The sequence below is a fragment of the Trichoderma reesei genome (assembly GCF_000167675.1).
Source record: "Trichoderma reesei QM6a unplaced genomic scaffold TRIREscaffold_3, whole genome shotgun sequence".
Classification (NCBI taxonomy): Eukaryota; Fungi; Ascomycota; class Sordariomycetes; order Hypocreales; family Hypocreaceae; genus Trichoderma; species Trichoderma reesei.
This window is the reverse complement of record NW_006711150.1, coordinates 1,730,287-1,756,418: the sequence shown is the minus strand read 5'-3', so window position 1 is coordinate 1,756,418 and position 26,132 is coordinate 1,730,287. Positions and strand designations below refer to the sequence as shown.

The 26,132-nt window shown below is 54.1% G+C and overlaps 7 protein-coding genes across 7 annotated transcripts; 4 read left to right on the top strand and 3 right to left on the bottom strand.

Moving 5' to 3' along the window:
* Positions 1-297: 297 nt before the first annotated feature.
* Positions 298-2,902, bottom strand: TRIREDRAFT_56614 (uncharacterized protein; the record flags this gene model as incomplete). The annotated part of the gene is made up of 2 exons (XM_006962728.1): positions 298-2,759; positions 2,830-2,902. The coding sequence occupies 2 exons, from the start codon at positions 2,900-2,902 to the stop codon at positions 298-300; spliced, it is 2,535 nt and encodes an 844-aa protein (XP_006962790.1).
* Positions 2,903-4,143: 1,241 nt separating this feature from the next.
* Positions 4,144-7,135, top strand: TRIREDRAFT_75580 (uncharacterized protein; the record flags this gene model as incomplete). Its single annotated transcript, XM_006962959.1, has 3 exons — positions 4,144-4,270; positions 4,335-6,319; positions 6,421-7,135. 3 exons carry the CDS (start codon positions 4,147-4,149, stop codon positions 6,928-6,930), a joined length of 2,619 nt encoding a protein of 872 aa, XP_006963021.1. The 3' UTR covers positions 6,931-7,135.
* Positions 7,136-7,566: 431 nt separating this feature from the next.
* TRIREDRAFT_21677 (uncharacterized protein) lies at positions 7,567-8,505 on the bottom strand (the record flags this gene model as incomplete). Its single annotated transcript, XM_006962466.1, has 3 exons — positions 8,053-8,505; positions 7,699-7,942; positions 7,567-7,608 (listed from the first exon to the last, which is right to left on the bottom strand). Exons 1-3 carry the CDS (start codon positions 8,397-8,399, stop codon positions 7,567-7,569), a joined length of 633 nt encoding a protein of 210 aa, XP_006962528.1. The 5' UTR covers positions 8,400-8,505.
* Positions 8,506-10,242: 1,737 nt separating this feature from the next.
* On the top strand, positions 10,243-11,775 carry TRIREDRAFT_56426 (uncharacterized protein; the record flags this gene model as incomplete). Its single annotated transcript, XM_006962958.1, has 1 exon — positions 10,243-11,775. One exon carries the CDS (start codon positions 10,243-10,245, stop codon positions 11,773-11,775), a length of 1,533 nt encoding a protein of 510 aa, XP_006963020.1.
* A 714-nt stretch (positions 11,776-12,489) lies between these two features.
* Positions 12,490-14,302, bottom strand: TRIREDRAFT_120510 (uncharacterized protein; the record flags this gene model as incomplete). Its single annotated transcript, XM_006962727.1, has 5 exons — positions 12,490-12,784; positions 12,863-13,268; positions 13,369-13,687; positions 13,781-14,001; positions 14,221-14,302. 5 exons carry the CDS (start codon positions 14,300-14,302, stop codon positions 12,661-12,663), a joined length of 1,152 nt encoding a protein of 383 aa, XP_006962789.1. The 3' UTR covers positions 12,490-12,660.
* Positions 14,303-16,413: 2,111 nt separating this feature from the next.
* TRIREDRAFT_57088 (sulfate permease) lies at positions 16,414-19,002 on the top strand (the record flags this gene model as incomplete). The annotated part of the gene is made up of 2 exons (XM_006962957.1): positions 16,414-17,407; positions 17,483-19,002. The coding sequence occupies 2 exons, from the start codon at positions 16,414-16,416 to the stop codon at positions 19,000-19,002; spliced, it is 2,514 nt and encodes an 837-aa protein (XP_006963019.1).
* A 773-nt stretch (positions 19,003-19,775) lies between these two features.
* On the top strand, positions 19,776-21,322 carry TRIREDRAFT_2730 (uncharacterized protein; the record flags this gene model as incomplete). Its single annotated transcript, XM_006962442.1, has 3 exons — positions 19,776-19,908; positions 19,968-20,893; positions 20,990-21,322. 3 exons carry the CDS (start codon positions 19,776-19,778, stop codon positions 21,320-21,322), a joined length of 1,392 nt encoding a protein of 463 aa, XP_006962504.1.
* Positions 21,323-26,132: the final 4,810 nt, after the last annotated feature.

Sequence of the window (26,132 nt, the reverse complement as noted above, 5' to 3'; positions counted from 1 at the left end):
GGAATGTTCCAAGCTGCTGCGGGTAGTAATCTGAAAGAACCCGCGACACGGGAGTGGGTATGAAGGGAGGGCAGCAGGTAAGCGAAGCCACTCGGCGGTAAGCATCTGCTCTCTTCAATGGCTTACCCATCCTTCCATTGGTGCGGCGCCATGGCGAGCAAGTCTCTTCGCAGTGAAAACTTTAATGCAAGACAGAATCTCCGCGAGCGTAGCCATGCCCGATGTTGCTCCTTGAAAGTGTCCGTGTAACATTGCGAAGTGTCTCTGATCGAAATCGCATCCGGGCTGTCATCCCTCTTAATCCATGTTAAGTGTTGTCCCCTCCGCGTTCTCTTGTTCTCTCACTCCATCCTCCTCCTCCTCCTCCTGGTCATCCACCACTACTACATCCCCAACCTGTATCATGGGCCGCAGGGCAACCGATCCTGCGCTCTGGTCCAACTGCTCATGTCGCATATGTGTTCCAAAGAAGACCTTGCCATTCAGCCGCCTTGTCTTCGCCAGAGTGACAAACGGCTCTTGTTTCCTCTCCCCAGTCGTTTGGTCAACGCAGACCATCTGGCATCGCTGACAGGCCCCCAACAGCTTGAAGCCATGACTTCCGATGCGGATCCTCCTCCACGAGTCCTCCGAATAAGGCGGCGGACTGCACTGCCCTGGAACGGCCTCAATGACGACATTGGCTCGAAACGCGGACTCTTCTACGGCAGGAGCTCCAGATTCGGTGATGGCTTGGTTCAGCATCTTAACACTAGATGCGCTTATCATGAGGATCGGACTCTCATTGGAAAGTAAGATCTTGCCCGGCTGAACTTGCTGTTCGGAATCCGATTCGGGCGGAGATGGGACGCCGGGGAAGGGGGACGGCTGTCCGCTCGGGGGCTTTTCGGTCTTCTGGTGCTTCTGCAATCGAGCCTTCGAGAGCCTGCTGCTGGCTCCGCGACCTCCCGCCGGAAATCTTGCCAGCATGCACGGGACCCCTAGGGACTCGCTGAAGAAGTTGTTGATCTCTTCGGAGAGATACGACTGCGCAGAGATGTTCTCGCCGCAAACCCTGGAGCTTGTTTGTCGAAAGCCGACGTCAAAGTCAGAAGGATTGTTGGAGAGCGATATGTCCACTTGCGTAGGTTGCCCCTTGGGGGTGCTGCCGCGGTATCTCACACGTAGCACGTTCTCGTTGAGAAGCAGCAAGGGCTGGAGGAGGGCCATTAGAGGATATCGTTTCTGGCTGAGCGCTTGGCCTGATCCTCGGTGGACCAGACACCATTCACGATCCCAGGCAAGCCCCTCTGGCCGAACCTCCCAGCAGACTCCAGGCGGGATCGTGAAGCCACTGCAGCTCTTGATCGGGTACACAGTGATGCTCTTGACCTGCATCTCCGATGCGTTATCGAGAAATCTCGATTTCAATGTAGGAGTTGCCTGAGCAGGTACTCTGAGGGTCTCTTCGACGAAGAATTCCTGAACAAAGGCAAGGAAGCGAGAGACGTCTGACTGAGTATTCATTGCCCCCAGACTAGCACGTATGATTCCGGTGGGCTTGTTGGTGAACCGGCCGCTATCCTCACCACATCGAATGCCAGCTGAGAGGTTTCGCTTCAACTCCCAAGGCTGCAGCTCAAGAGCAGATGCAAGCGCCGCGGGGCTGCACACGCCTCCTGTTCTGACATGCATCTTCCTGAGGATAGCCAGCTTCTCAAATTCACCAAGGCCAAGCCACAAGCCACGACTATCCCTGAGGTTAAAACAGACGACTGGACCAGCTTCGACAGGGGCCGCATCGTCTGGTATATCGGAATAGATGTGGCAAACAGGGCTCCCATTTGCGTGCCGTAAGCTATGCAGGCCTCGACATAGCTCGCGGCTGAGATAGGCCGTGTGAGCGCTGATCCGATCCATCGAGCCGAACAATCGTTGGTGAGTCGATATTGCCATGTCGGCGGCGATGATGCTGTGGAAAGGGAGGGTCCCGTCCTCCAGGCGCTCGTGAAGAGAGTAGGACTTTGGAGCATGCCACTGCTCGTCGCCGCATAGCACGACGTCTACCGTGCCGCCTCCGAAATACCTTCGTCGGTCAAATACAGGCTCAGCAGAGCGACGGACCAGCAGAACGCCCAGGTCAGGGAATCCGAATATCTTGTATAAGCTTGTGACAACAAAATCGGCAGCAAATCGAGGGTCCGAAAGGTCTAGCTGGGAGGTGGCACTGAGCGACGCCGCATCCAACAAGACCAACGTCCGAGATGAAGATTGAGCCTCGCACTGCTTCAGTTGCTCGGTCCATGACAGCGGATATCGCCTCCCATCCATATGAGACTGGGCAGAATAGGCGAACAGCGTTGCGGGAGGGCCGCAAGTCTTAGGCTTGAATGGGTTCTTTCCGCCCAGCCAGGACTGCACTCCGGTGTCGTCAAGGCAGATACTTTCGTTTGCTTCTTCTCGTGCCCCCACCACGCTCGTGTGACAGGCTTGATGGTAGGCGAGTACGTAGCCCTCAGGCAAGGACCTCATGCCCTCAACTACCAGCTTCACGCCGGCAGTTGCATTTGCCACAAAGACCAGATCGTATTGCTCAGGATCGGCCCTGAAAAAGTCTAGAAGGCGGATTCGTACTTGGTCAATTCGTGACGAAGAGTGCTGTGATGGTGATGATCCTGAATGGGGGTTCCCGTATAAGACCGAGGTCATCTCTTTGGCGAAGGCGTCCATAAGAGACTTTGAACACAGCGTAGACCCAGCATGATCAAGGTATACGGAGTCTAGGCAGAGATGGACACATGTTAGAGATGTCTATGGCATCAAGTTATGCCATCTTCAATGCTTGCTTACCCTGTAGCATTGGATATTCCTCGTCGCGGAAGGCTTCAACCGCGCTGTTGTACCGGTATCGCTCCAGCTCCATCTTGGCAGTTTGTCTCGCGTCAGCCCGTTTGACAACTGATTCCCACGGCCGAATATGGATATGATGGCTCCAATTGCTGCATCATACGGGCACGCGAGCGGCTGTCGAGGCACAATGGTAGGGAAGAGGGGACGAAGAGAAGGCGAGTCAGATATATATAGTTGTACATGTAGCCAGCCGATTGGAGGTATAAAGATATGCAGACCTACGGGTAGTAAGCAAGGATGACGCCTGTGAAGCCAGGGAGATGTTGGGCACATGCACATACCCCATACATTAGTCTGTCGTCAATCTGTTAGTGACGGTGACAGTCAGCGATCGGGGTCGGAGATCGCCACTCTCCAGCTTCTGGGGGAGCTTCGGCCTGATTAGATAAGGCGTGAGTGGCCACACGTGTCGCCAGCGGAGAGAAGCCGTGTCGAGCGATAAGCGTATACACTGTGCTATCGCCTACCGACCGCCTATTGCCCAGCGATGCAGCGGAACAAGACGCCGCCACATAGCGCCATTTGGCCGACCCGATCGCAGCCGTTAGGCGCCCGCTGCACAGTGCCGCTCCATCCAGAGCGCGCGTCGCGGCCGTCTTCGGCTCCACCTGTTTGAGGATGGCCTCCAGCCTCTTCCGACCTGCAACCTCATCCTCTTCAACTCAGTTCGCGATTCTCCAGGCGCATCAACGCCGTCGCGTCATCGCCAGCCTCAGCCGCGCTTATCAATTCAGTTCGTCTTCCCTTTCTTGTTATGCCTCAATTCTCGTCCCTGCCCCCCCCTTCGTTTCCTCTCCTACATCGTCCTCTCTCTTGCCGTCCCTTGACCAAGCTCTCGGCAACTGGCCATTATCTGCCTCTTTTCTTCTCTCTTCCTCGTCTCTCTGTGCCTCTCTTCTCGTCTTCTAAAGAACCCTACGTGCCGAGCCCTCCCTTCTTGCTATCAGTTGGCGTCCGCTCCTCTGCTGTCATCTTTCTTATCTTTCTCATCTTCCTCTTCTACTCCTCTCTTCTAATACCCCCTCTCTATCTCTTTTCTCTCTTTCTTCGTGTCTATCCATCCACTACTGGGTCAGAATGTCTTTTCTAACTGCCAAGTTACCGCCTTCCAGTAGGGAGCTCCTGCAGTTGATTCCTCCCTAGGGGCCGTCAATGTCAATGCCTCTGATACTTTGACGACGCCTGATTGATATCCGATTCTGGGAACAATTCTCCAATTCAGTGGTCGATTTGTCCTCAGCCAAGTGAGCAGCAACGATGGACTCCTACTCATCCTACCGCGATGGCTCTGGCCGATCCCCAACCGAAAGGACGTGGGGTCGTGACGATTCTCGAACTAGGGATGATAGAAACGATGGCTTCTATCGCGCAAGGTCTCCAGGTTCGTCCTATTGAATCAGTACCATTGAGTGTTGTGACTGCTTGCTGACTGCTGCTGAATCCAGGCAATGAGCGCCGAGACCGACGACGTTCGCGTTCCCCTCCTCCCGTTGATCGATACGAGCCGCGACCTCGTCGAGATGGCCGAGACGGCCGAGATGACAGAGACAGAGACAGAGATGATCGGCGTCGTATCACTTCCCCGCCGGCGAATATCGATCGCTACGTGCCTGGACAGGATAGCGGATCATCTGGCCTTGCTGTCAACCCTCTGCAGGATCCAGCCAAACTTCCGTACCAAGTCGGCTTCTCCTACTTTGGCGAATGGTGGAGAATGAACGAAAAGATCAAGGAAGAGAAAGAGCGCGCGCGGACTGGGCGGAGACGAGAGCCAGAGAGGCCCAGAGGCGCTCGAGAGGCTCAGGAGGAGCGAGAGAAAGAGAAAGCCAAGATCCAAGTGGCATACGATGCATACAAGGAAGAGCTTCAAGCAAAGATGGCCAGGGCCTTTGTTGCGGAGCATAAGAAGGAGCAGTGGTTCAGGGAACGTTATGTCCCTGAAATCAGGGACGAGTTCAAGGCCAAGCTCCAAGATTTCCGACGAGCGGCTTACAGTCAGTGGGAGCAGGATTTGGAATCTGGCACCTTTGATGAGTTTTCTCTCGAGGGTATCCCCAAGAGCGAGAGCAACGGGGCTGGCGGTGTAATCGAAAAAGAAGAGGGCGAGGCGACGGCCGCCAACGAGATCCTGGGAGTCGGCGATTTGGTTCCCGTAAACGGCGCTGATATTCGCGATGAGAACCAATTCCAGCCCACTCTGCTTATCAAGACCATTGCTCCTCATGTCAGCCGCCAAAATCTGGAAGCTTTCTGCAAGGAGAATCTGGGTGAGGAAGAGGGCGGGTTCAAGTGGCTGTCCCTGTCCGACCCGAACCCGAGCAAGAGATATCACCGCATTGGATGGGTTATGCTTCATCCCTCTTCGGAAAGCGCGCCGCCGATGGATCGGGCAAACCCCAAGGACGAAGATGGTGACGAGACGGTCAAGACGCCGCCACCTCCCGTTTCTGCCGCGGAGAAGGCCCTTGAGGCTATCAATGGCAAGACCGTCAAGGACGAGTCCAGGGGTGACTTTGTCTGCCACGTTGGAGTCCACAACCCACCTCATCATCCGCGGAAGAAGGCTCTCTGGGACTTGTTCTCCGCGCCGGAACGGATTGAAAAAGATCTCCGTCTGGTCCAGCGGCTAGTCAACAAACTCGAAGAAGAGTATGGGTCCGATTTCCAGGCCATCCCGAAAATCGAAGAAAAGGTCGAGGACTTGAAGAACGCCGGCCGGCTACAGCCTGCCATCCCGCCTACAACAACGAAGAAGACCAAGACTCGAGAACCTGGCATGGACGAGGCGATGGACGAGGATGGAGAAGAAGAGGAAGAAGAAGAAGGCGCCGTGGAAGATGAGGAAGTCGATGATGAGGACCTTCTGGTGAAGAAGAAGCAGCTTGACTTGCTGATCGAGTATTTGCGCAGGGTCTTCCACTTCTGTTTCTTCTGCGTGTTCGAGAGCGACTCTGTGCACGAGCTCACACGCAAGTGTGCAGGAGGACATCTGCGCCGCCCTCAGAGCACACTCTCGTCGTCCGCTAGGGCCGTTGCCAGGGCTAGCGCAAACGGGGAGCCTTTCCCAGACAAGAAACGCAACGAAGCTGACAACGACGTCGACGGGGAGGTTGCCGAAGGAGAAAAGAAGTTTCGCAACACGACTTCCAAGTCTGAGCAGCAGCTTCTGCGCGCCTACAACTGGGTGAAGACGTTTGAGGACAAGCTGATGCAGATCCTGGAGCCCGAGTCCATTGACATTCGCAAGCTTGGCGGTAAGCCTGTTGATGAAGCCATTGACGAGGAATTGACCAAGTATGTCAAGCAGGAGGACGAGCACAAGTGGAGATGCAAGGTTCCAGAATGCACCAAGCTCTTCAAAGAAGACCACTTCTGGAGGAAGCATGTGGAGAAGAGACATACGGAGTGGCTGGAGGGCTTGAAGCAAGAGGTATGTGGAAGCCCCCCTTGGCGATGACTGTCAATCAGTGTTTCCCTCCATTACTTTCTATCTGTTCGGCTCGATGTTTTGTACTGACTTGTGAACCTCAGTTCGAGCTCATCAACGCATACGTGTCCGACCCAGCACACATTGCCCCCTCGCGCACCGATGCAAACTCGAACGGCCACTTCCCACCCACCAATGGCCAGTCGGCGTCTGGTACCCCTCGCGGCTTCAACCTGCAGAACTTCTCCATGAACAACGTCATGGGCATGCCGGGATTCCCCATGAACCCCGGCAACTTCCCCTCGTTGTTCGCCGGCATGCAGGCCAATAGTTGGAACTCTATGGGCGATGACCGCTCAGGAGGGCCGATTCGCCGAGGCGGAATGTCTGGCGGGCGAGGTGGATACCGTTCCGGTCCCTACGATCGTCGTGGAGGCAATCGCTGGGACGGAGCCGGCGGCCGCAACCGCAACGGGGGATCCCGATGGGGAGACGGAGCCGGCGCTGCTGCTGCCGCCCCCCGAGAAGCCGTGCAAGGCCGCAGCTTGAAGAGCTACGAAGACCTTGACCAGGTGTCCGGCAATGGAAGCGGAGGCGGCGAGCTCAACTACTAGCTCCAGCCACCTCGCTGTCCAACGCGATGGAGAAGAATGGGCCATGTCCTGGCAGGGTCTAGATCAGACAGTCATTTCTTCTCATCTTTTCTTTATCTGCCTCTTCCTTTCTCCTTTCTTTGTCTTTTCCCTCTGTTCTGAGAGATTATATGCAGATTTTCAAGGGGACTGTTATAAGCCAGTCCTCCATACTGAGGAAATCGCTCTATATCAAATTTGGGGCTCGCGGCAACTCAACCCGAGCAACCTTGTACATTAGGCTTAGGGTAGTTAGTTTACACGATAGCAAAGGATATTTTTTGAGAGTAATTGGAATTGGCTACATGATTATCTCCCTGTAGATTGGGCGAGGCGATTCCTCTGTAGTATTCTAGTGATAAGAGTGGACTGTTGCTCAATCCAGTCGGAGTGGTACAGGGTTCGTAAGTCCATCAGATTGAGGCTTTGATATATCAACTCTCCGGATCCGATACAGCCCTTGTCCAATTTCTCTCCAACCTAGTTTCTGACGGTGTGGCGTCATGCGCTTAAGACGCGACTGAAACCGCATGTAATCATGGTATCATAAGTGGCCGTCGATGGCCGTCATTAAGTTTATAGAAACGAATCAACAAGAAAGTCAAATGATGCTGCCTTTCAAGGTGCCTTTTCGAACAATTCCAGGATCGGTTTCGCAGCCTAGACGCAGACAAATAATCAGCATACACAGCCCACAGAGACACGCGTGGCAAGATGTTGCAAGACGCCAAAGGAAGAAACAACACATACATCAATGAATTTTTCCAAGTCCTGGTCCAGGTTGGCCAGGTCGTCTTTTCTCCGCTTGTTCTCGGCAATGAGCTTCTGCTTGCGCTTGAGGAGCTCCTGGCGGCGCTGCTCGAGGATCTCGCGCTCTTCTCGCTCGTGCTCGATGCGGGCAAACATGCGCTCGTCGTCGGTGGAGTCTTTGTACTCTGGTTTGAGGGCGAGGAATTCTTCGAGGGGGATGAGAGGCAGCTGCTGGTATTTGTGGCTAGACAAAGAAAAGAGTCAAGTCAGCCTAGCCCCATACAACTTTGTTGAAGAGAAAGAAAAAAAAAGGACAGAAAGAGAACGTAAAAGCGTGTAGAAGAGAAGACATACTCGTACGACTCGCAGCCCGTAATCTCGCCTTGAAGATGGCGCTGCTCGTAATACAGGTTCTGCAGCTGCAGATGTAAGCGATCGACCTCCTGTCGCGCCTCGGCGGTCTGGGCCTTGGTGTCGCGCGCGGATAGGCAGGCGCTGCGGTGCAGGCCGCGCAGGTGGGAGATGTTTGTGAAGAGCTGCTTCTGCTGCTTGGCGATCTCGGCCTGGGCCTCGGCGGAGGCGCGGCCGTCGCTGGCGCGGTCGGCGAGCTGGAGAAGGGCGTGGGCCTGGTCGCGGGCCTGGTCGGAGATTTGGAGGACGGCGGCGAGGGAGGGCTCTGTGACGATTTTCTCAACGGCCATGGCTGTGGTTTGTGTTGGAGGATGGTGTGGGAAGAAGTAGAAGAAGAGGCAGGCTGATTCTCTAAATTACTGTCGAATCAACTGTTTGATTGGCGAATCGATTGATCGATTAACCGATTGATGAGCAGAGTAAAGAGATTCACGTGACGCTGGACCAAAGGATCAGATGGAGATGGGCGGATGATGCTGATGAAGATGATGATGGTGGTGGATCGACAATGATTGAGTGTATGTAACGAAGCAAGGCTGAGAGAAGTGATGGGTCTTGGTGGTTGGTGTTTCTGTCGCGTTAGTGCAAGGCTGTGACAAGTCGGGAATAAAACACGGACCCACGACATCCGAGGTCCCGTAAGGCCTGTGTTCCCAAGTACATGTTAGGTTTATCAAGTCAGATGCACTGCTTAGTGCTAAACAAAGGGATGCTCATCCTGGCATTGCAAGGCGCGCGTCTCGGCTGCCGGAAAGGCGGGAAATTGCCTGCCCTCTCTTGTGTGCAATAGGAGAGTGTGGAGGAACAAAAAAAAGGCGATGCCGGTGTCGAATCAACTGGCGCTTCTCGGACCTGGTCCCTGTACCTGCAGCTGTCAGGGCCGTTTTGGCGGAGTTGAGAGCGTCACGACAAGGGAGTAGTAGTAGCGATACGAAGTGCTCATATATCATTACAGACTGTGCAATATTTACATGTCGGAGGAAGATACAGTGAATAATCTCTCATCAATTCAGACTGGCTCGTCCTTTCATCTACGGATGTCAACCGCCTAATACTTGACATGAGGACTGATGTTAGTACCTTGAGTACATGTAGTTCTGTTGTGGGTTCTGGGCCTGGATAAGGGCGAAACATCTGTCCGATCTGCGGGAACGAATCGAGGCTACCTAGGTACCTTACTTTATGTGTGCTAAGCAACCAGGTACAGTCTGTTGATCCACGACGGCTGAGCATGGCTGCTTCACTGCGTACTCGCACAAAAATCAAGCAGAACTACACAATACTAGAGGCACATACGATGCTTGTCGCATTCCGTTCGGATTGCCCGTCTCTGGAGCCGATTGACTTTCTCTCGCCCTTCGATCTGATTCGTCTACCTCAGAGAGGCCGTGCACGCCGGCTCCGTGCCAAGCCAGAGGTACCAGCGCCCCTAAACACCGCCTGGAGGTACCTGCAATGCTTCTCCTGCCTCAACTGGAACATGTGCAAAGTACCCCCAAGGTACTGCCAGGTCTTTCTTTGTTGCCGCTGACCTCAAACTGCACTTCTCTTCTTCCCTTTTCCTTCTCAACTTCCCTCACCACCACCACCAAAACACAGAAGCAACTCTTCCTTTATTTACATATCCTCACACTTGCAGTCAGCGCCAGCGCTCTTTTTCCCCTCGCATTTCCCTTCTGCAGATTCCCCCGGTCCTCTCCAGCCAATCGCGCGTCCTCCTGGCGCCGCACATCCCCCCAAATAGGCTCTTCGACCCGCATCAAGACGAACCGGACCTTCAACAAACAGACTTTGGGGCAGTTTAAAAGCCTTGGGGCCAATCACTGCCGGAATCTCCCATCAAAACCGCTTCGTCCCGCTTCTTCCGATCAGCAGGATTGTCGCCCTGCGCCTTACAGCCAACTTTGCTGCAAGATCTCGCTTCTCTTCCTCTCTTCACGTGTGTTTCGATCGTCTTCCGAACGCTCAGACTTCGCCTCCTTGGGGCTTGAGCCAATCATCCGCACTTCTCGGGGCTCGTGCCTCTCTCAGCTGCCCATCTGGCTCAGATCCAAGACATCCTGATCCTCTCGACGCTTCAACTGGTATGATATTGTCCGCCCTCACTTAATCCCGCCTCTCTCGACCATAAAAATGGCGGGCGTCACCACTGCCCTCACGTCCGCGTGCGGCTTCAGTCACGACAGCGACGCCGCTTCTTCAACCGCCACCAGTGGCTCCGATCCGCGCCGCGAGGCTCAACAAGCAAGACGACGGCGACACTCCTTCTTCATTCCCCGGCGGAAATCCATCGTTGGCCATATTATGGAGGGCGAGGAGAACCTGCTGCTCAAGGTCGATCTGTTCCTGACCGAGCTGGAGCGCCGCCTGGAGTTTATCGAAAACTACGTTGACCTCAGCAAAGACTCGAGTATATCCCGCGCATTCTCGACTCTTCAGGCCGTCCGGACGAGATGCTCGCAAGCGTCCGAGGAGGTCATCGGCGCCGGCCGACGCCGGCTTCACATCATGGTCGAAACCCTCGAGACCCGGTACCAGGAGACGTTGGAGGCGACAGAAACACTGCATGACAAGGCCGTGCTGGGCATCGAGCTGCTGGAAGGCATGTTATCCGAGTTTGAGAGCCGCGCGTACAAGCTGCGCGAGCAGGGCTTTGCCAATGCTGCCACTGCCGCCGAGGCATTCATGGACGAGGGCCGCAGGGTGGCAAACGAGAGCATCGAGCGAGCAAAGTCGGTCGTCGACGAGGGTATCGAGCGTGCAGTCCGGGCTGCTCTGTCTCTGGAGGAACATATCCAACAGGCCGTGTTGCTGGCGCGGGATCGAGGACTGCTCCTGTACGACGAACTGCCCACGCCGTGGCGGAACAACCCTCACATCTTGAAGGGCTATCGCTTCCGTGAGACAAAGATTGAATGCATCACGTCCGTTTTCAACATGTCCAACGAGTTCATCAACATATGGTCCCATGCCCTGGGTCTGATCCTGGTGCTGGCCGTTGCTCTATATTTCTACCCCAGCAGCGCCAACTTCTACCTCAGCACCAAGACGGATGTTGTCGTAGCCGCCATCTTCTTCATGATGGCCTGCCTAACGCTGGTGTGCTCCACCATCTGGCATACCATGAATGCCGTGGCAGACGCCAACGCCGTCTCCATGTTTGCATGCGTGGACTACACGGGCATCTCGCTGCTCATTGCCGCCTCCATCATCACGACCGAGTACACGGCCTTTTACTGCGACCCCATCAGCCGGTGGACGTACATGTGTCTGACAGCCATGCTCGGTATCGGAGGCGTCATCCTGCCGTGGCACCCCAAGTTCAACGGTGCCGACATGGCCTGGGCCCGAGTCGGCTTCTTCGTCGGCCTTGCCTTGACGGGCTTCATGCCCATCCTGCAGCTCTACTTCTCCCACGGGCCCGAGTTTGTCTACAATTTCTACTCGCCCATCAGCAAGTCCCTCCTCGTCTACCTGAGCGGCGCCATCGTCTACGCCAGCAAGGTCCCCGAGCGATGGTTCCCCGGTTGCTTCGACTACATTGGAGGCAGCCACAATCTCTGGCACGCGGCCGTCCTGGGCGGCATTCTCTTCCACTACACAGCCATGCAAGAGTTCTTTGCCAATGCTTTCAGCCGGGCCGAAGGGGGCTGTCCCGCTTATTAGACGGAGACGGCCCATAAACGACAGAGAAAGAGATGGAAGGTAGACTTGGCTCGCCTCCCGTTTGCTGTCTTCTTGATTTTGCTCGTTCTTTGAGAGGAAACAGCGGCTCTCACAAGGTCGATTTCTTCCTTACATGTCGAATCATTTTGTAAGTTGGATTTGGACAAAAAGCACAACATACACGTACGAGCGGCTCAGCGCCCATGCCCAACTAGGGCATCATCAGGCTTCGATTCGATTCTTGTGTATACACATTTTCATATCATGTTTTTTGCATGGATACAGCTGGCGTTTGCTTGTTTTCTTCATTTCATTGTTTATGCCAAAACAAGCATTTTTTCAGGTTTCTCCAGTATCTCAAGAGCGTTTTTGGGTTGCTACACGATACACGACCATGGACAAATCTTCGAGCTTTCAAGATCTTTTACAAAGCACTTGGATCCTGCACGAGACTTTTGCTGTTTAGAATAGTGCACATATATATGTATATTACATGTAATTCATCCAGAACATCCATCTGCTACCTCGTGAAATGATTCGATAGTCTACTTGAGAAAACTCGACGACATCGTAAGTGGTAATTAATATGTTCGTAAGTGGTAATAGGAGATGTATCAGAACATCGCTCATTTAATTCTCGACTGCTTGCAAAACAAAATGGTACTGATATTGTCTCTCCATTTCTAGGCATTTTTTAGATGGGCTGTTAAATGTTGACCAAACTATAGAAAAGCACAACGCAAAACACGCCTCCTTGTGATATCGTATTCCATGACATGTAAACTCATAACACCCGTGACAACCTTAGACAGACAAAGAAGCGTAAGGAAAGAGAAAGACATACGCCGTTTGCTCGAGTTTCTTCGTATAAATGACCAACCTTCATTACATGGCGTGCGTGGCGATTTCTTCATATAGGTCGTCTGGTATCTTCTTGATAATGCTAATGGTAATGCTCTTGACAAGATCGGCGTTGATCTGTGGAAAGGATCGTAGAAGCTTGTTTGGACTAATAGGAGGGTTAAGAAGATTAGGGAGATGTGCCCATGACTCTCTTTCCGAGGGAAAGAATTTCGGGGGAAGATACCTTTGAGATTGGAGAATCTGCGACCGCATAATGGTAAGCTGCGCCACGATGCAGACAATGTTGAGGTGCGGCCCGTAGGCAAAGAGGAAATCCCAGAGCCGCAGCACCTCGGGCAAGGGCGGCGTACATGCACACAGAGTCAGCACGGAGGGAAAGGCATATATCTCGGCCGACAGCCCCTTTGCCGTCAGATACATGCTGAGCTTGGGATCGACAATCGCCAGCACCTTGTCCACCAGGGCGAGCCCGCGGTGGACGCCGTCCATGGCGCCTCGTATGTAGCCGGGGCACTCGCGCGTGAGCAGGGAGTGGAAGGCCACAAACGCTTCGGCTTCGCTTCGCGCGGCGTAGAGAAAGGGGGCCGCCAGGACATTCATGCCCTGCACATAGACGCCCGGCTCAAGCACTGCGCCAGACCCTATACGCGAAACGAAGGCGTTAGCACAAGTGGTCATGCATGCACCAGGCAGTCAAGTTAGCTGAGGTCTTTCGTTGTCAACACCTACTGGCTTGGGACTGGCCGGAATGACTGCCTCCAATGGCCTCCCGCGCAGGCAGAGACGAATGACTACTACTCGGACGGCTCTGGCGCTCGTCTTCCTTTGAATCGTGAAGCCGCCAGGCAATGGCGTTCAACAGTCTGATCAGGCTGGCTTCGCTCACACGGCGTCGGAAGAGAGGATCGGTGGTCAAGGTGCGAAACGTGTCGTTGCGAATCTTTGCGTAGGCGGGCGAGGCGCCGCGGTGGATGAGGGCGAGGTACTCGTCCGTGGACATGATCGGGGCGTCAAGCAAGACGAGCCAGACGTATATCCTCAATGGAGACTATGTCAACGGCAAAACCGACAAACAAGAAGACACAAGTCAGCCAAGCTTCGTTCTCTACATCTGCCATAGGAACCAGACTGTCGCGCGCACCATTCCATCCTCGGCTGCCTTGACGCCCTCGTCAATGACCTTCCACCTCGCGCTCTCCAAGGCGCCGATAAAGTCGCCATTGTTGGGGCCTTCGCGAATGATTTGCTGCAAAGACAGGTGGCCATGTGAAAAGACGGGCTTCTTGACGCCCGTCCGGCGAGGGTTGGCAGTAGCGGCAGCCTGATACGGCGGCGGGGGCGTGGCATCGCTGTTGGCACGACCTCGAGGCCGCACCGTCGCGTGTGTGCCGACGTCTAGATGCGCGTTGGCGACGTGGCTGGGATTGGAACTGCCCGCAGCGTTCGCGATAGCATTGATGGCATCGGCCGCGTTCCGGGTCGGCGACAGAGGGCGCTCCCGGCGCTGCTGCGAGCTCAGCGTCGCCTGCTGGGCAGCTCGGGCTCCCAGGGCGTGAGCAGACTGAAGCCGTCGCAAGGCACGATGAGTCTGGGGAGACGGCGGCGGCTGGAGTGGCTGGATCGAGAGCGCGGCAGGGGCCTCTTGGGCGGGAGGGCCAGACATGCTTGATGCCTGAAGCAGGTCGAGAGGCTGATGGTGGAAGACGTGACAAGAGCGTTTGTTGTTGTTGTTGTTGTTATTGTTGTTGGCGAGGGGTGGTTTAGCACAGCCGAGAGCTCGAGATCTGACCAGACGGCTGCATGTGCCAGAGGATGAGCGCTGCCGTGCCACCGTGAGCAGCGGGAAGGCGTCTCATATCCTTCATTCTGTCTCGTTCCCGCAGAAAACGTAAGTAGGGCTCATGGCAATATGATAGAGATGAAGAGAGAGCCTGGAACAAGCGCAGCTCTCGGGGAGCCATCGTGGTCAGGGCCAGATCTGATATCAGTGCCGACTTGATGCTGATATGCAGCATCGACTTGGAGAGATGACGTCGAGTGCGCTTGTTCTACGGAGAGCGCCTATCCAGCGCGTATGTACCTTAGGTATGCACCTGGGCACCTGGATAGACGCCGCTCTGGCCCTGTTCAGCGCCCAAGACTGGCGGTCTTCAGCGGGGTCAGACCGCTGAAACCACTACCTTAGCCCGTACCCGAGAATTACAGGCGGCTTCGGCACATCGGGTGCGCCAAGTCCCGATCTCGTCTCCTCATCGCATCGAGCTTCACTCCGACTTACTGCAACGTGAACAATATCCTCGACTTCAGCTCTATCACTGCGCCCCATGCAGCTCACGGCTCAAGCACCTTTGGCACCACCTTCAGCTTCGGATAGAGATAGCAGACGCTGACCTCGCCCCCCCAGCCGACGATCCAGCCCCCCTCATCGGGACACATGACACGGCTGAGACCTGCTTGGGCCATCCACGAGTCTCAATCTGGAGCATCTCGTGCTTCTATGCGAAGGAGGCTCCTCAGCCCAAGAGAGTCGAATAGTCTCAGCAAGCTGTGATACGCTGATTTGACGAACCACGGCACTGAAAAATACCATGTAACAGCATGAGACGCCGCTGATAGGCATCCTTGTTGTATAATACATAGAGCTGGCTGATCATCTGCTTCATGTCCTCTTTCGCAAAGATGCAACCACCCACTATCATCGAACATCAGCAACAGTTCCTGACTCGACTTTGGCCATCATGACAACACCCTGCAGGAGGATCAAGTCAACATCTCGAGTGCCTGTCTGCTCTATAACGGAAACGGCCTAGACGCGATTGCGACATTTGGGTGCTTTGTGGGGAGATTCCGCTGAAGCCATGCTCGCCCCCATGGTGTCTCCCACGATCCAATGATGTTATCCGCTCCCGCTCACTGCTCGTGCGTCTCAGCAGCCAGATTTGGCGCTTATACCACTTACAACAGGCCTACAACGGAGAACGTGACGCTCGAGACGAGAGGCTTTACGATCATTCGGCATCCGATCCTCTCTTTGTGGGCTTCTATTCCCTCATATCAGTCGGATGGATCCGTTCGTTATAAGCGGCAAGCCTCCCGACTGCCCGTAACGGGCCTTCGGCAACTGCCATCGACTACATGTACCTTACGTTTCAGAGGCAAGAACAGGATATATGATACTCCGATCGACATAGGAGTTTGCTACCTACCTAGATTGCCCTCAAACCCTCTGCCTCTTTATTCCTCTACATCCACCTCCATCTGACAGTACTGTATCGTTTCTTCCGTTACCTGTGTTCGTCTCTGTGCTGTGCCGTTCATTTTCTTCGTCTGCCAGTCCCCCCTGGTCGTCAACAAGGTGAGCCGTCCTTGTCTACTTCACGATCTAGCTGCACCAGTCAGCTCTCGAGGCCGAGATCGCGCAGCACCGACCGCCTTCCTCAGACCAAGCATCAATTTCTCGATATCTAGTTGATTCAAATAGCTCATATAAGGGCTTTCGCATCTTAAAAGTTCGATATCTGGATCGTCTCGGCTGATGCTTTGAAACTGCAGTTTGCGCATCAGTACCGCCGCCGACATCAAGCCGAGCTGGACATCGTTGTCAAATCTTTTTTTGCGGAGCAGATTGATGTTATCAATACATCATAAGCTAGGGATATCGAGCATGGGAGCCTGAAAGCGAGAGCCATCACTTTTGCCCTCTCTTCAACTTGTCCATCCTCGTGCCTCGACGAGTTGGGCCTCGTTCCCTACAGTGGCGGCATCGTGGCGGCAATGAGTGGCACATCCAGCGGAACGTCGACTACTGTTGGGTATACACTGGCCAGTGTTTTGGGTAACAAATTCCAGGATGGAGATGAAGACGCTCGCCAGCACGAAGAACCGTTCACTGGGAGCCAATCCGCCTGCTCCCACATCACCAGCCACAATTCTCTCGATAGGCTACCAACTGCTCCGGAATGGCTTCAAGATCAGCTACCTTCGCAGGTCGAGGCCGTAGACTATCTCAAATCGCTATTCCCCTGTATATCATGGCTCCCTCATTACAACTTCCAGTGGCTAGCTGGTGATGTTGTGGCTGGTGTCACTGCCGGGGCCGTCCTAGTACCCCAAGGGATGGCTTATGCCTTGCTGGCAAACCTTCCACCTCAATACGGCTTGTACTCATCCTTTGTGGGACCCCTCACTTATTGGATATTCGGCACATCTAAAGACATTTCCCTCGGCCCAGTAGCCGTCCTGTCGACTGTTGTGGGAACTGTAGTAGCTGATATGGGTGTATCCAATGGCGACATTCCACCCAACGTGGTTGCTACGGGGTTTGCAGTTATTGCCGGCAGCCTCGTTCTCGTTATTGGTATTTTGCGGCTGGGCTGGTTGGTCGATCTGATTTCCATCACCTCGTTGTCTGCTTTCATGACGGGATCCGCCATCACTATTGGCGCCAGCCAGCTCCCGTCCCTGTTGGGCATCACGAGCTTTTCCAACAGAGAGGCAGCATACAGAGTCACTGTCAACACATTGAGGCACTTACGCGAAGCCAAGCTTGACGCCATTGTTGGTCTGACGGCTCTCTCCTTTCTTTATCTCATACGATACACTTTGACCAAAGCTGCCGCGAGATGGCCGAGCCATAAGCGTGTCATCTTCTTCCTAAATACTATGCGGACAGTGTTTGTCATTATTATCTTCACCATGGTGAGTTGGGTGATCAACAAGGATCGAACGGAGCAGCCGGCCATTCGTGTTCTGGGTGTCGTCCCAAGAGGTAAGTTGTCGAAACCTCCTGAGCATACAACTCGGACACACCGGTGTCTTATGTGTCTGACGTTTTGTTTCTCAGGCTTCGAGTGCATCGGCGTTCCGAAAATACCCTCGTCTATTTTCTCAAGACTCTGTTCCCACCTTCCGGCTGCTGTCATTGTCATGATTGTTGAGCATATTGCCATCTCCAAGTCTTTCGGCCGGGTGAACAACTACACCGTGGATCCATCCCAGGAAATGGTTGCTATAGGCATGGCCAACCTGCTGGGCACATTCTTCGGCGCCTATTCCTCTACCGGATCATTCAGCCGAACAGCCATTCAATCCAAAGCGGGCGTCAGGACTCCTGCCTCGGGACTCGTTAGTGCAACGGTCGTGCTTCTGGCCACCTACTTTTTGACAGCCGTCTTCTTCTACATCCCCAACGCAGTTCTCGCCGCGGTCATCATTCACGCCGTTGGTGACTTGATCACGCCGCCAAGCACCATTCGCCAGTTTTGGAGAGTCTCCCCCCTTGAAGTCTTCATCTTTTTTATAGGCGTATTCCTCAGCATCTTTTCGCAAATCGAGGACGGTCTGTATGCGACCGTTGGCATATCGGCTCTTGTCCTCTTATATCGCATCTTGAAGTCGCGTGGACGGTTCTTGGGCCAGGTCAAGGTCCACTCTGTCCTTGGGGATCACGTCCTCGGTGACAACCACCGACAACTAGTGGGACGGTATGGCACGTTTGAAGAAACGGCCGAGATTGCTGCCAGGAATATATTCCTACCACTTGACCATGACGATGGCTCAAACCCAGAGGTGGAGCTGGGCAACCCTTACCCCGGTATCTTCATCTACCGTTTCTCGGAGGGCTTGAACTATCCAAGTGCCAACTTTGCCCTGGAGTACTTGACCAGCTACATCTATTCGCACACAGGTCGAACAACCCCAGAGACGTTTGAACGCAAGGGCGACAGGCCATGGAGTAGTCCAGGGCAACAAACATCTGGCAAGTCAAGGGCGGAGTCGTGTCATGAACCAAAGCCCACATTGAAAGCCATTATTTTGGATTTTAGCTCTGTGAACAACGCCGACATCACCTCTGTCCAGCGCCTTATCGATGTGCGAAACGTGCTTGATGTCTACGCAGCCCCCGACGTCGTGGACTGGCACTTTGCATGCATCAACAACCGATGGACCAAGAGAGCGCTCGCTGCTGGCGGGTTTGGCACTCCCACGCCGCCCCGAGCCGGCGTTCCGCACAGATGGAAGTCCATCTTCAGCGTTGCAGAGATTGGTGGGAAAGACTCCGCTGCGGCGGTTGCCGAAGCAAACACTATGAAGCAGAAACCGTTGGTGATGGAGTATAGGCCAGGAGATGAAGAAGCGGTACAGGCCGTCGCCACTGTCGAGAGCTGGGAGGAGGGGGATGGAGCACCGATGCCTGGCAGTCCGGCAGAAAAGCTGGGAGAGTCTCCTAAGCCTGCGCATAGGCGGAAGGGGGCTGTTATTAGCGGTCCAGCCTATCCCCTATTCCATGTAGACCTGACAAGCGCAGTACAGAGCGCCATAGCTAATGTGGAAGCCAGACTGGAGGCGGAGAGCAGCTTGTGACAAGAGGTGAAGCCAAGACGGGTTGTCATATAGGTAGCGAAGCACACGGCGTACGGCGTACTACGAGGGCTTGATTGCTTCAATGGCCAGTTCTACTGAAAGAGTGTTCGAGGACTGAATCAGCCATTGTTGGTTCAGGGGAGACTCGCAAACGCTCACCGTAGTACCTAGGAATCGCGAGCTTTGAAGTCGATGAGGGATAGACTTATAGCTTAGTTTTACAAGTATAATGTAGCCAAGATACTCTCTCGTTGTTTAAGCCACCGTTGCCAGTTGGAGGGAAGGTGATATAACCTCCCCCCTTTTCTTCGAGTTCAGACTGGTTAGAGATTAGAAAACTCCACCAACTCATTCGATCGGTACACTACCAAACCATTAGAGAACGTGGTCTATATATCTTTTCCTGATTATAGGTAAGGTAATGAAACTTTCAATATCTTTGAAAGTACCTAAGGTAAGGTGTTCGCTGATTGGTGACTTCTTCGCAGCTTACTGTAGATGTGAGGAAGTTGCCACAGGTCACCTGATCTCGTGCGAGAATGGCGCGTGAATTGGAACACGACTCGTCAAAGACTTTTGCCAACCTTCACCTCATCAGCAACATAGCCGGAAATTCGTTTGGATTACCTTGAATTGTTCTTGTTTGTTACAGCTGATTATTTCATCGTAGAATTCTGCTGGGCTCCGCGTTTGGCGTATACTTTTTTATCTTCTTCTTCACGATCTACCTCACCTACTAGATCTTACATCATAGACCGGTCTGCCCCTTCATCATGCCAATCGGCATACAGCGTCTCAACGCGAAAACATCGCAGCCAAATCCTCACATCGTCTTCATCAAACCACTCAAGGGGAGAGATGAGAGAATTGCGCAGGACTTCTTGGAGAGGATCGCAGCGCAATGCCGTACGTTTTGACCCCCTCCAGCGAGCCTTGAGACCCTCATTGCTAAACCATGCTCACAGTTCCCGTGATGCGCAAGCACCATATCCACGTCATGTCGCTAGAGGAGTTCCCCCCTAACAGAGAGTTTGTGGGCCGCAACTTCAACGCCGGGGAGGTGATTCAGCTGGTCCTCAAGGCGCCTGGCAGCGGCCGGTGGCTTCCCTTCAACTACGTCCAGATGGTCATGATGCATGAGCTGGCGCACTGCGCGCAGATGAATCACTCGAGGGCCTTTTGGGCAGTGCGAAACCAGTATGCCGAACAGATGCAAGCCCTGTGGGCAGAAGGCTACAAAGGCGATGGGTTATGGGGGAGGGGAGCAACGCTGGGGACCGGAGAGTGGGAAAAGAACAGCGTCCTGGCTGATGAGGTGCTCCCCGAGCATCTTTGTGGCGGGACGTATCGGTCACGGGGGAGGAAAAGAAAGGCCAAGCCTGTCTTGACGTACCAGGAGCGAAAGGAGAGGAGAATTCTCAAGAAATTCGGCAAAAACGGCGTCGTACTGGGCGCAGATGAGGAGGAAAAGGTGAAGCTGGAAAAGGGCAAGCGAGTGCAGGCGAAGCCCAGGGTGGCAGGCAGCTTGCGAGGCCGCGAACTCCGTGCAGCCGCCGCCCTGGCCCGGTTTGAGCAGAACAAAGACGACGGCAAGAAGAAGGAGGAAGAGGAGGAAGATATCAGGAACTGGGACGAAGACTCCAGCGACTACGAAGATGCAAGTGTGGATTCTAAGCCCGCTGTTGATGTGGATGGCACTCGGATGGTGGACAAGAATGGCGATGGCATGGTCAAGGTGTGCGAAGACGAAGACGCAGATGATGCCGACGCGAGGAACGAACTGAACCAGCTTCACGGTCTCTTCAAGAGGCGAGAGATCAAGCGAGAACCAGGTGGCGGAAATGCCAACCTACGCTCGTCCGAGAGGAGTCCCACCAGTCGGGAACAGGCAGTAAAGCGGGAGAGGGCGGCATCATCGATCAAGGCAGAGGTTACAGATGACGGCATTTCATCACCAACCTCGCTCTCGTCTATCCCCCATATCAAGCTCGAAAATGGCACGCCCATCAATCCGGCAGCATCCAAAAACGGAAGCAGTGACCATCCGTACCGCGAGACGATCTCGACGACCTCGACATCCTCGACAGCTCAACCGACTACCACGACTGTCACGGCAGCAGCAAAAACAACCTCCTCGTCATCCTGCTCAGTGTGCTCCTATGAAAATCCCAAAGCCGCCGTGACATGTGGTGCATGCGCCAATGTCCTCCATCCTGCTACGCCAGGCTGGCGTTGCGACAGCGCATCCTGCAGAGACACGGCGTATGTGAATTCCCAGGACTGCGGAGTCTGTGGTTTGTGTGGGCAGAGGCGCGGCTGATGAGAGTGACCGCGCCCACTGATTTCGTTCGTTGTAGCGATTAACACCCTGCTGGCTGATGATCGCGAAGATCTCTGCTGCCGTAAGACACATACATATCAACTGATTTTGTACTGTACCTCTCAAGCAAAAGGATCCTTGCCGTCGGTCAGGGGTTGGTGGCAAATTGTTTTCCTCTCGACTATAACAAACCATTGGGATGCAAGAAAGCGCGCGCAAGTCCCCTCGCCACAGCTAATCGTCATTGTGCATCAGAGCAATGCAAACATGTACTTGAAGGCTTTGGGCCTACAGCACAGCTGCTTCTCCGTCACGGACAAACACGCGGAATTTCAGTTGATTGGAGGAGGTTGGATAGAGGCTCGTCACACGCGGCACATCATCATCATCGTCATCATCGTCTTCCAGATGATCGCCGCTTTCAAACACGATCGTTTCTTGCTTCAAACGATGAGCTGTTTCACCCCGGAAACGATCTGCGGATTCAATGGTCAATCTCTCCCCATCAGCATGCCATCCGTGAGGATAGTGCTGAGCCAACCAACAAGGTCACGGCACCAAAGGAACACTATGATCAAGCTCCCAACCCGTCTCGTCACACGAGTCCACGTGCTTTGAGTTGGCTCAAAGCTCAGCATCGTGGTAATACCTACAGTACACTACCTACACATACGGCTGCTAACGCCAGAGGTTAAACGGGCCATCCAGGCCACTTCCCCCGCAGAATGGCTTCTTTGACAATTCGCATGGCTAACGCCCTGCTAGCCGTGCTAGTGCATCCTTTGGGTCAGAAGCTCGAGAGGCAGAGATAATCTTGCATGACGAGAGACGCCCGGGCGGCCCAGCGTTTTAGCCCCGACCCTTGCTCTAAGATATGCGTTTTCCCGCAGGGATGATGCTTCTTGTATCGAACGCCAGACTGTGCGAGGCGACGAGGTCGAGGCCATTCTCGAGGTTTGCTCTTGATGCTGCTGGCAGCGGAGGATGGCGCCACCATCAGCTTATTTGCCCGTGCTGAAGCCAAGCAAACCGGCGCTTGCACGCGGCACGAGCTGTCATGTCGCTCAGTGGCTGTGGCGAGAGACGGGAGTTTGCAGTGAAATTGAGACCGCAGTCAGATTTCTAAACATGGATAGCCTATTGCGGCTACAAGAGGACTACACGATGAGTTGTGGGAGACAAACACCCATTCGTCCCGACTGGAGCTGTTCGTGGCTCGATGGCATTACTCCACGGTAATACAACGAATGACCTGAGGAGACCGGATCAAAACATACGGAATTCTCGTACGAAGTCAGGAGAGAATCCCGTCGTACAAGGCAATACTCGATTGTTTTGCACAGACAGGTCACATCATGTTGCCTCTCTGTGCTACCTGACGTACATTCATCTCGTCGTATATCACATGCGCCGAGAATGGAGAGGACTCACGCGAGCGCAATTGCGCAGCACGACGGATGTCAATACGGGCCTCGACCTCTTTTACGTACTTGTATTATCGCTGTCCGCAGAGGGACCGCAAGACTCGAGAGTGCCGTCGAGTCACGTGCTGCCGCTGCTGACCGAGGTGGTGAGATGAGCATCACTTGCTGCCGTGCTTCATCTTGCAGAAGCGCCCTAGGGTCCCATCTGGTGAAACCGGGCTTGATGGTGTTAGATCCCTTTCCCATTGAATGAGATTTGAAATGAACTGTCACTGTAACAGACTGATAGAGTCGCAATGAAGTTGTAATTCTCTTAAACAACAGTTGATTACTGCGTCTTGAAGAACCTATCCGGGCGTACTTGTCAATGCAGTTGCACCGTGCCCTGCCTCTCTGCTACCGCAGCACAGTAGAAGGAGCACTCAGGTACTCCTCATGGCCAATCAGGCTACACATCTCACCACCTGTGTACTCGTACACCGTACTGTAAAGTAGAAAAAGCAGCAACTCGAGCAATTGCTCCTTCTCGATGATACCGCATAATACAAAAAGCGTGAGAGAGAGGGGGGGGGGCGTGCAACACAGCCAAATGCGGTTAGACCAAAGGAAGTATAAGGGGGGGAGGGGGAGTGCGCCTTAACACCTTGCCCATGCGTCGCTGCGTCAAGGCGTTAGCGCGACAGTTACCCCGCAAAACGCTGGGTGGCACCTTTAGTGGGCTGCTCTTTTTTCCCTCTGGGCGTAGCCCTCCACCCCCCCTTCCCCTTCCCCCCTCAAGCTACATAGCTTGCTGATTGGGCAGCGGGCCGTGGCCGGTAGATTTTAGCCTTGGGGGTGGGGGAGGGAGAGGAAGCTGGAGGGGGGAAAGGACCTTTTCGCCCTGGCTGGAGGACAGTTGATTGGCTTCTCGGGCTGGATGTTTTATATAATATTCTTGTGAAATGGGAATTGACAAAAAGTTGTTGCGAAAATGGGTGGGGGTTTTAAAAAGCAAAGAGAGACAAAGGGGAAAATAAGGGGAAGGAACATGAGTGAGATGCGCATTATGCATGTACAATATGTACAGGTGTCTCTTATTACTGGAATTGATTCGGTAATGGGCCAGCAAACGATAAGCGGCATAGAGCTCTTGAGACAGGGAGTGGGAAGGTACATACATACGTACATAGGACGTTTCGGTGAATCTGATGCCAAGCTGCGAGATCTCTTTGGTTCTCTCCCAAGGTTAGTGCCGCCCCGTCCCATCTGCAACTTGACATCTTCGTGCAGTTACACCTCCTATCTACTGCACAGGTCTACTGGCTCACGCAAAAGACATCCAAGACATCGGATGCAATCAGTCGGTGAAGGTGCTTATTGCTTCTCAAAAGGCTGCATGGCCGGCGGGCTTCGCTGGGCGCTGCGTTGGGCACGCATGCTTCATGCTTCATGCTTCATGCTCTATCGTGTCCGAAGCGCAAATGACATTCACACCTTTTTCATCGTCGCTTGCGTCGGATTCACCACCCATCTGAGGAACGGTCGAGTCCAAAGGTGTGTGTGTGTGTGTGTGTGTGTGTGTGTCCGGGGGATACGATACTATTACTACTACGGAGTTTCTAGCGCTAGGGCGGGCGACTCCTCCATACTAGGTACTGGGTAGGCACCGACCGTTATGTCTTGAGGCGTTCGTTTCCCCAGCTTTTCACATTTCCATACGCACGTGCGGCGTCTGCCGCCTGGCCAGCTGCCGGACAAGCGCTGAGGGGACAATGGTCGGTCGAGGCCTTCTACCTATGTACGCAGCTCCTGCAAGACTAGTACTTACACATTTACGAGTACCAGTATTACCTACCTACCTAGCTTACCTGACCTGGCAGAGATGGAACGGGCGAAGTGTTGCGGAGAACCTACGAGCGTGTCCATCTAATGCCCATCGGCTCTGACGACGACGACCAACAGCACGAAGCGCGAGCCAAGATGCCAGTCCACACCCACTTGTGCTGCGCTAGAATGCACTGGGCGGTGCTTGTGCGAGCAACACTCCGCACACACGGTACTACTACCTACCTACCTACCTGTTACTCACCTATGAGTACTCTACCTTGACTACCTGCTACTCCGAAATGTCATTAGTAGAGACAGTAGTTCCGGGTATCGCAACGGTACGGACGCGTGTGCTGCAACCCCTCGCTTTATACGCCCGCTCGCAGCGCCTTCAGCGTCTCAGAGAAGCAGGGGTCGAAGAGCAGGTCTCAGAGCAGGTCGAAGAGCAGAGAGACACGATCCATCCGCCGAGGGATTGTGCAAAGCAACGTAAATGGTACGATGATGGCACCAGGAACAAATGCTGCGTGTGAGATTGATGGACGACCCAGCTCCCCGCACTTGGTGTGAAAAGAAGCTTGGGGATCGTCGCCAAGCTATTTCCACATCTTGCCACCCTGAGGGACGAGAGTGAGGTCAGTAGTATTAGTACTCGTAGCCCGCTTCAGAACCAAAAAAAGACCAGGTCTGTGATGACTGAGCTAGGTAGTAATGACACACCTGCTCGAAACAAGGCAGCAGCCCCTCGCCAGCAAAAACTATGTGCTAACAAGAGTATTATCGGACAGTCCCTACAACACAAGGAGCAATGCTAGACAGAGAGCAAGGGAGCACAATCTATCGCAGCATCTCAGGGTCCAAAAGGGCAACGTCCCCAAGGATTGAAAGACAAACGCGACCCACGCTGTCAGATCGAGGCCGCCGGTCTCCGCAAACCCCACCGATCGCGAGCAAGAGGATCAAGCAACTGATTCGGTCAATGACCGGCTGCTTGCTGGATTGGCACGTCACCAAGCAGGCTAATCGCCAGATGATGGTTGGTCCAGACGAGCCTGGAGGCTTCTCGCCGGTTGGTTCTTGTCCGGCTTCCCTGCCATGTCGACGGTGCCTTTCTTAGCGAGCCACAGGATAGTAGCGCTTCCATTGACGACGGCAGCTAGGTTGGAAATCTCCTGGGCCACGCCCACTGCATCTCTTGGCCACGTTTGTGGTTGGTCCAGCGTCGGTTTGGCCAACCCGCCCAGCCGGGCCACCTGGCGATACGCATCCGAGATGAGACGGCTCTGGGGCCTTGCTCATCTATGTAGTAGGTTGATTCGGCGTCTCCCAAGATTACATGCTACCTTCTGGTGACAACATGCATGCTTCATCTTGAGCGGAGGTAGGGAGCGAACAGTGTGCCCCAGACCTGCATAGCTGCTGACATGCTCTCTTTGGTCTAACGACACGCTTCGTAGATGCTAGTATCTCGTTGCCAGAGATTCTCCCTTCCGGAGCGGCATCCGTTGCTGATGGTCCCCCCCTTGCTTGTGCATCTTGTCAGCGGTTCCAGACACGTTCTCTGCACCCTGCTGCAGACA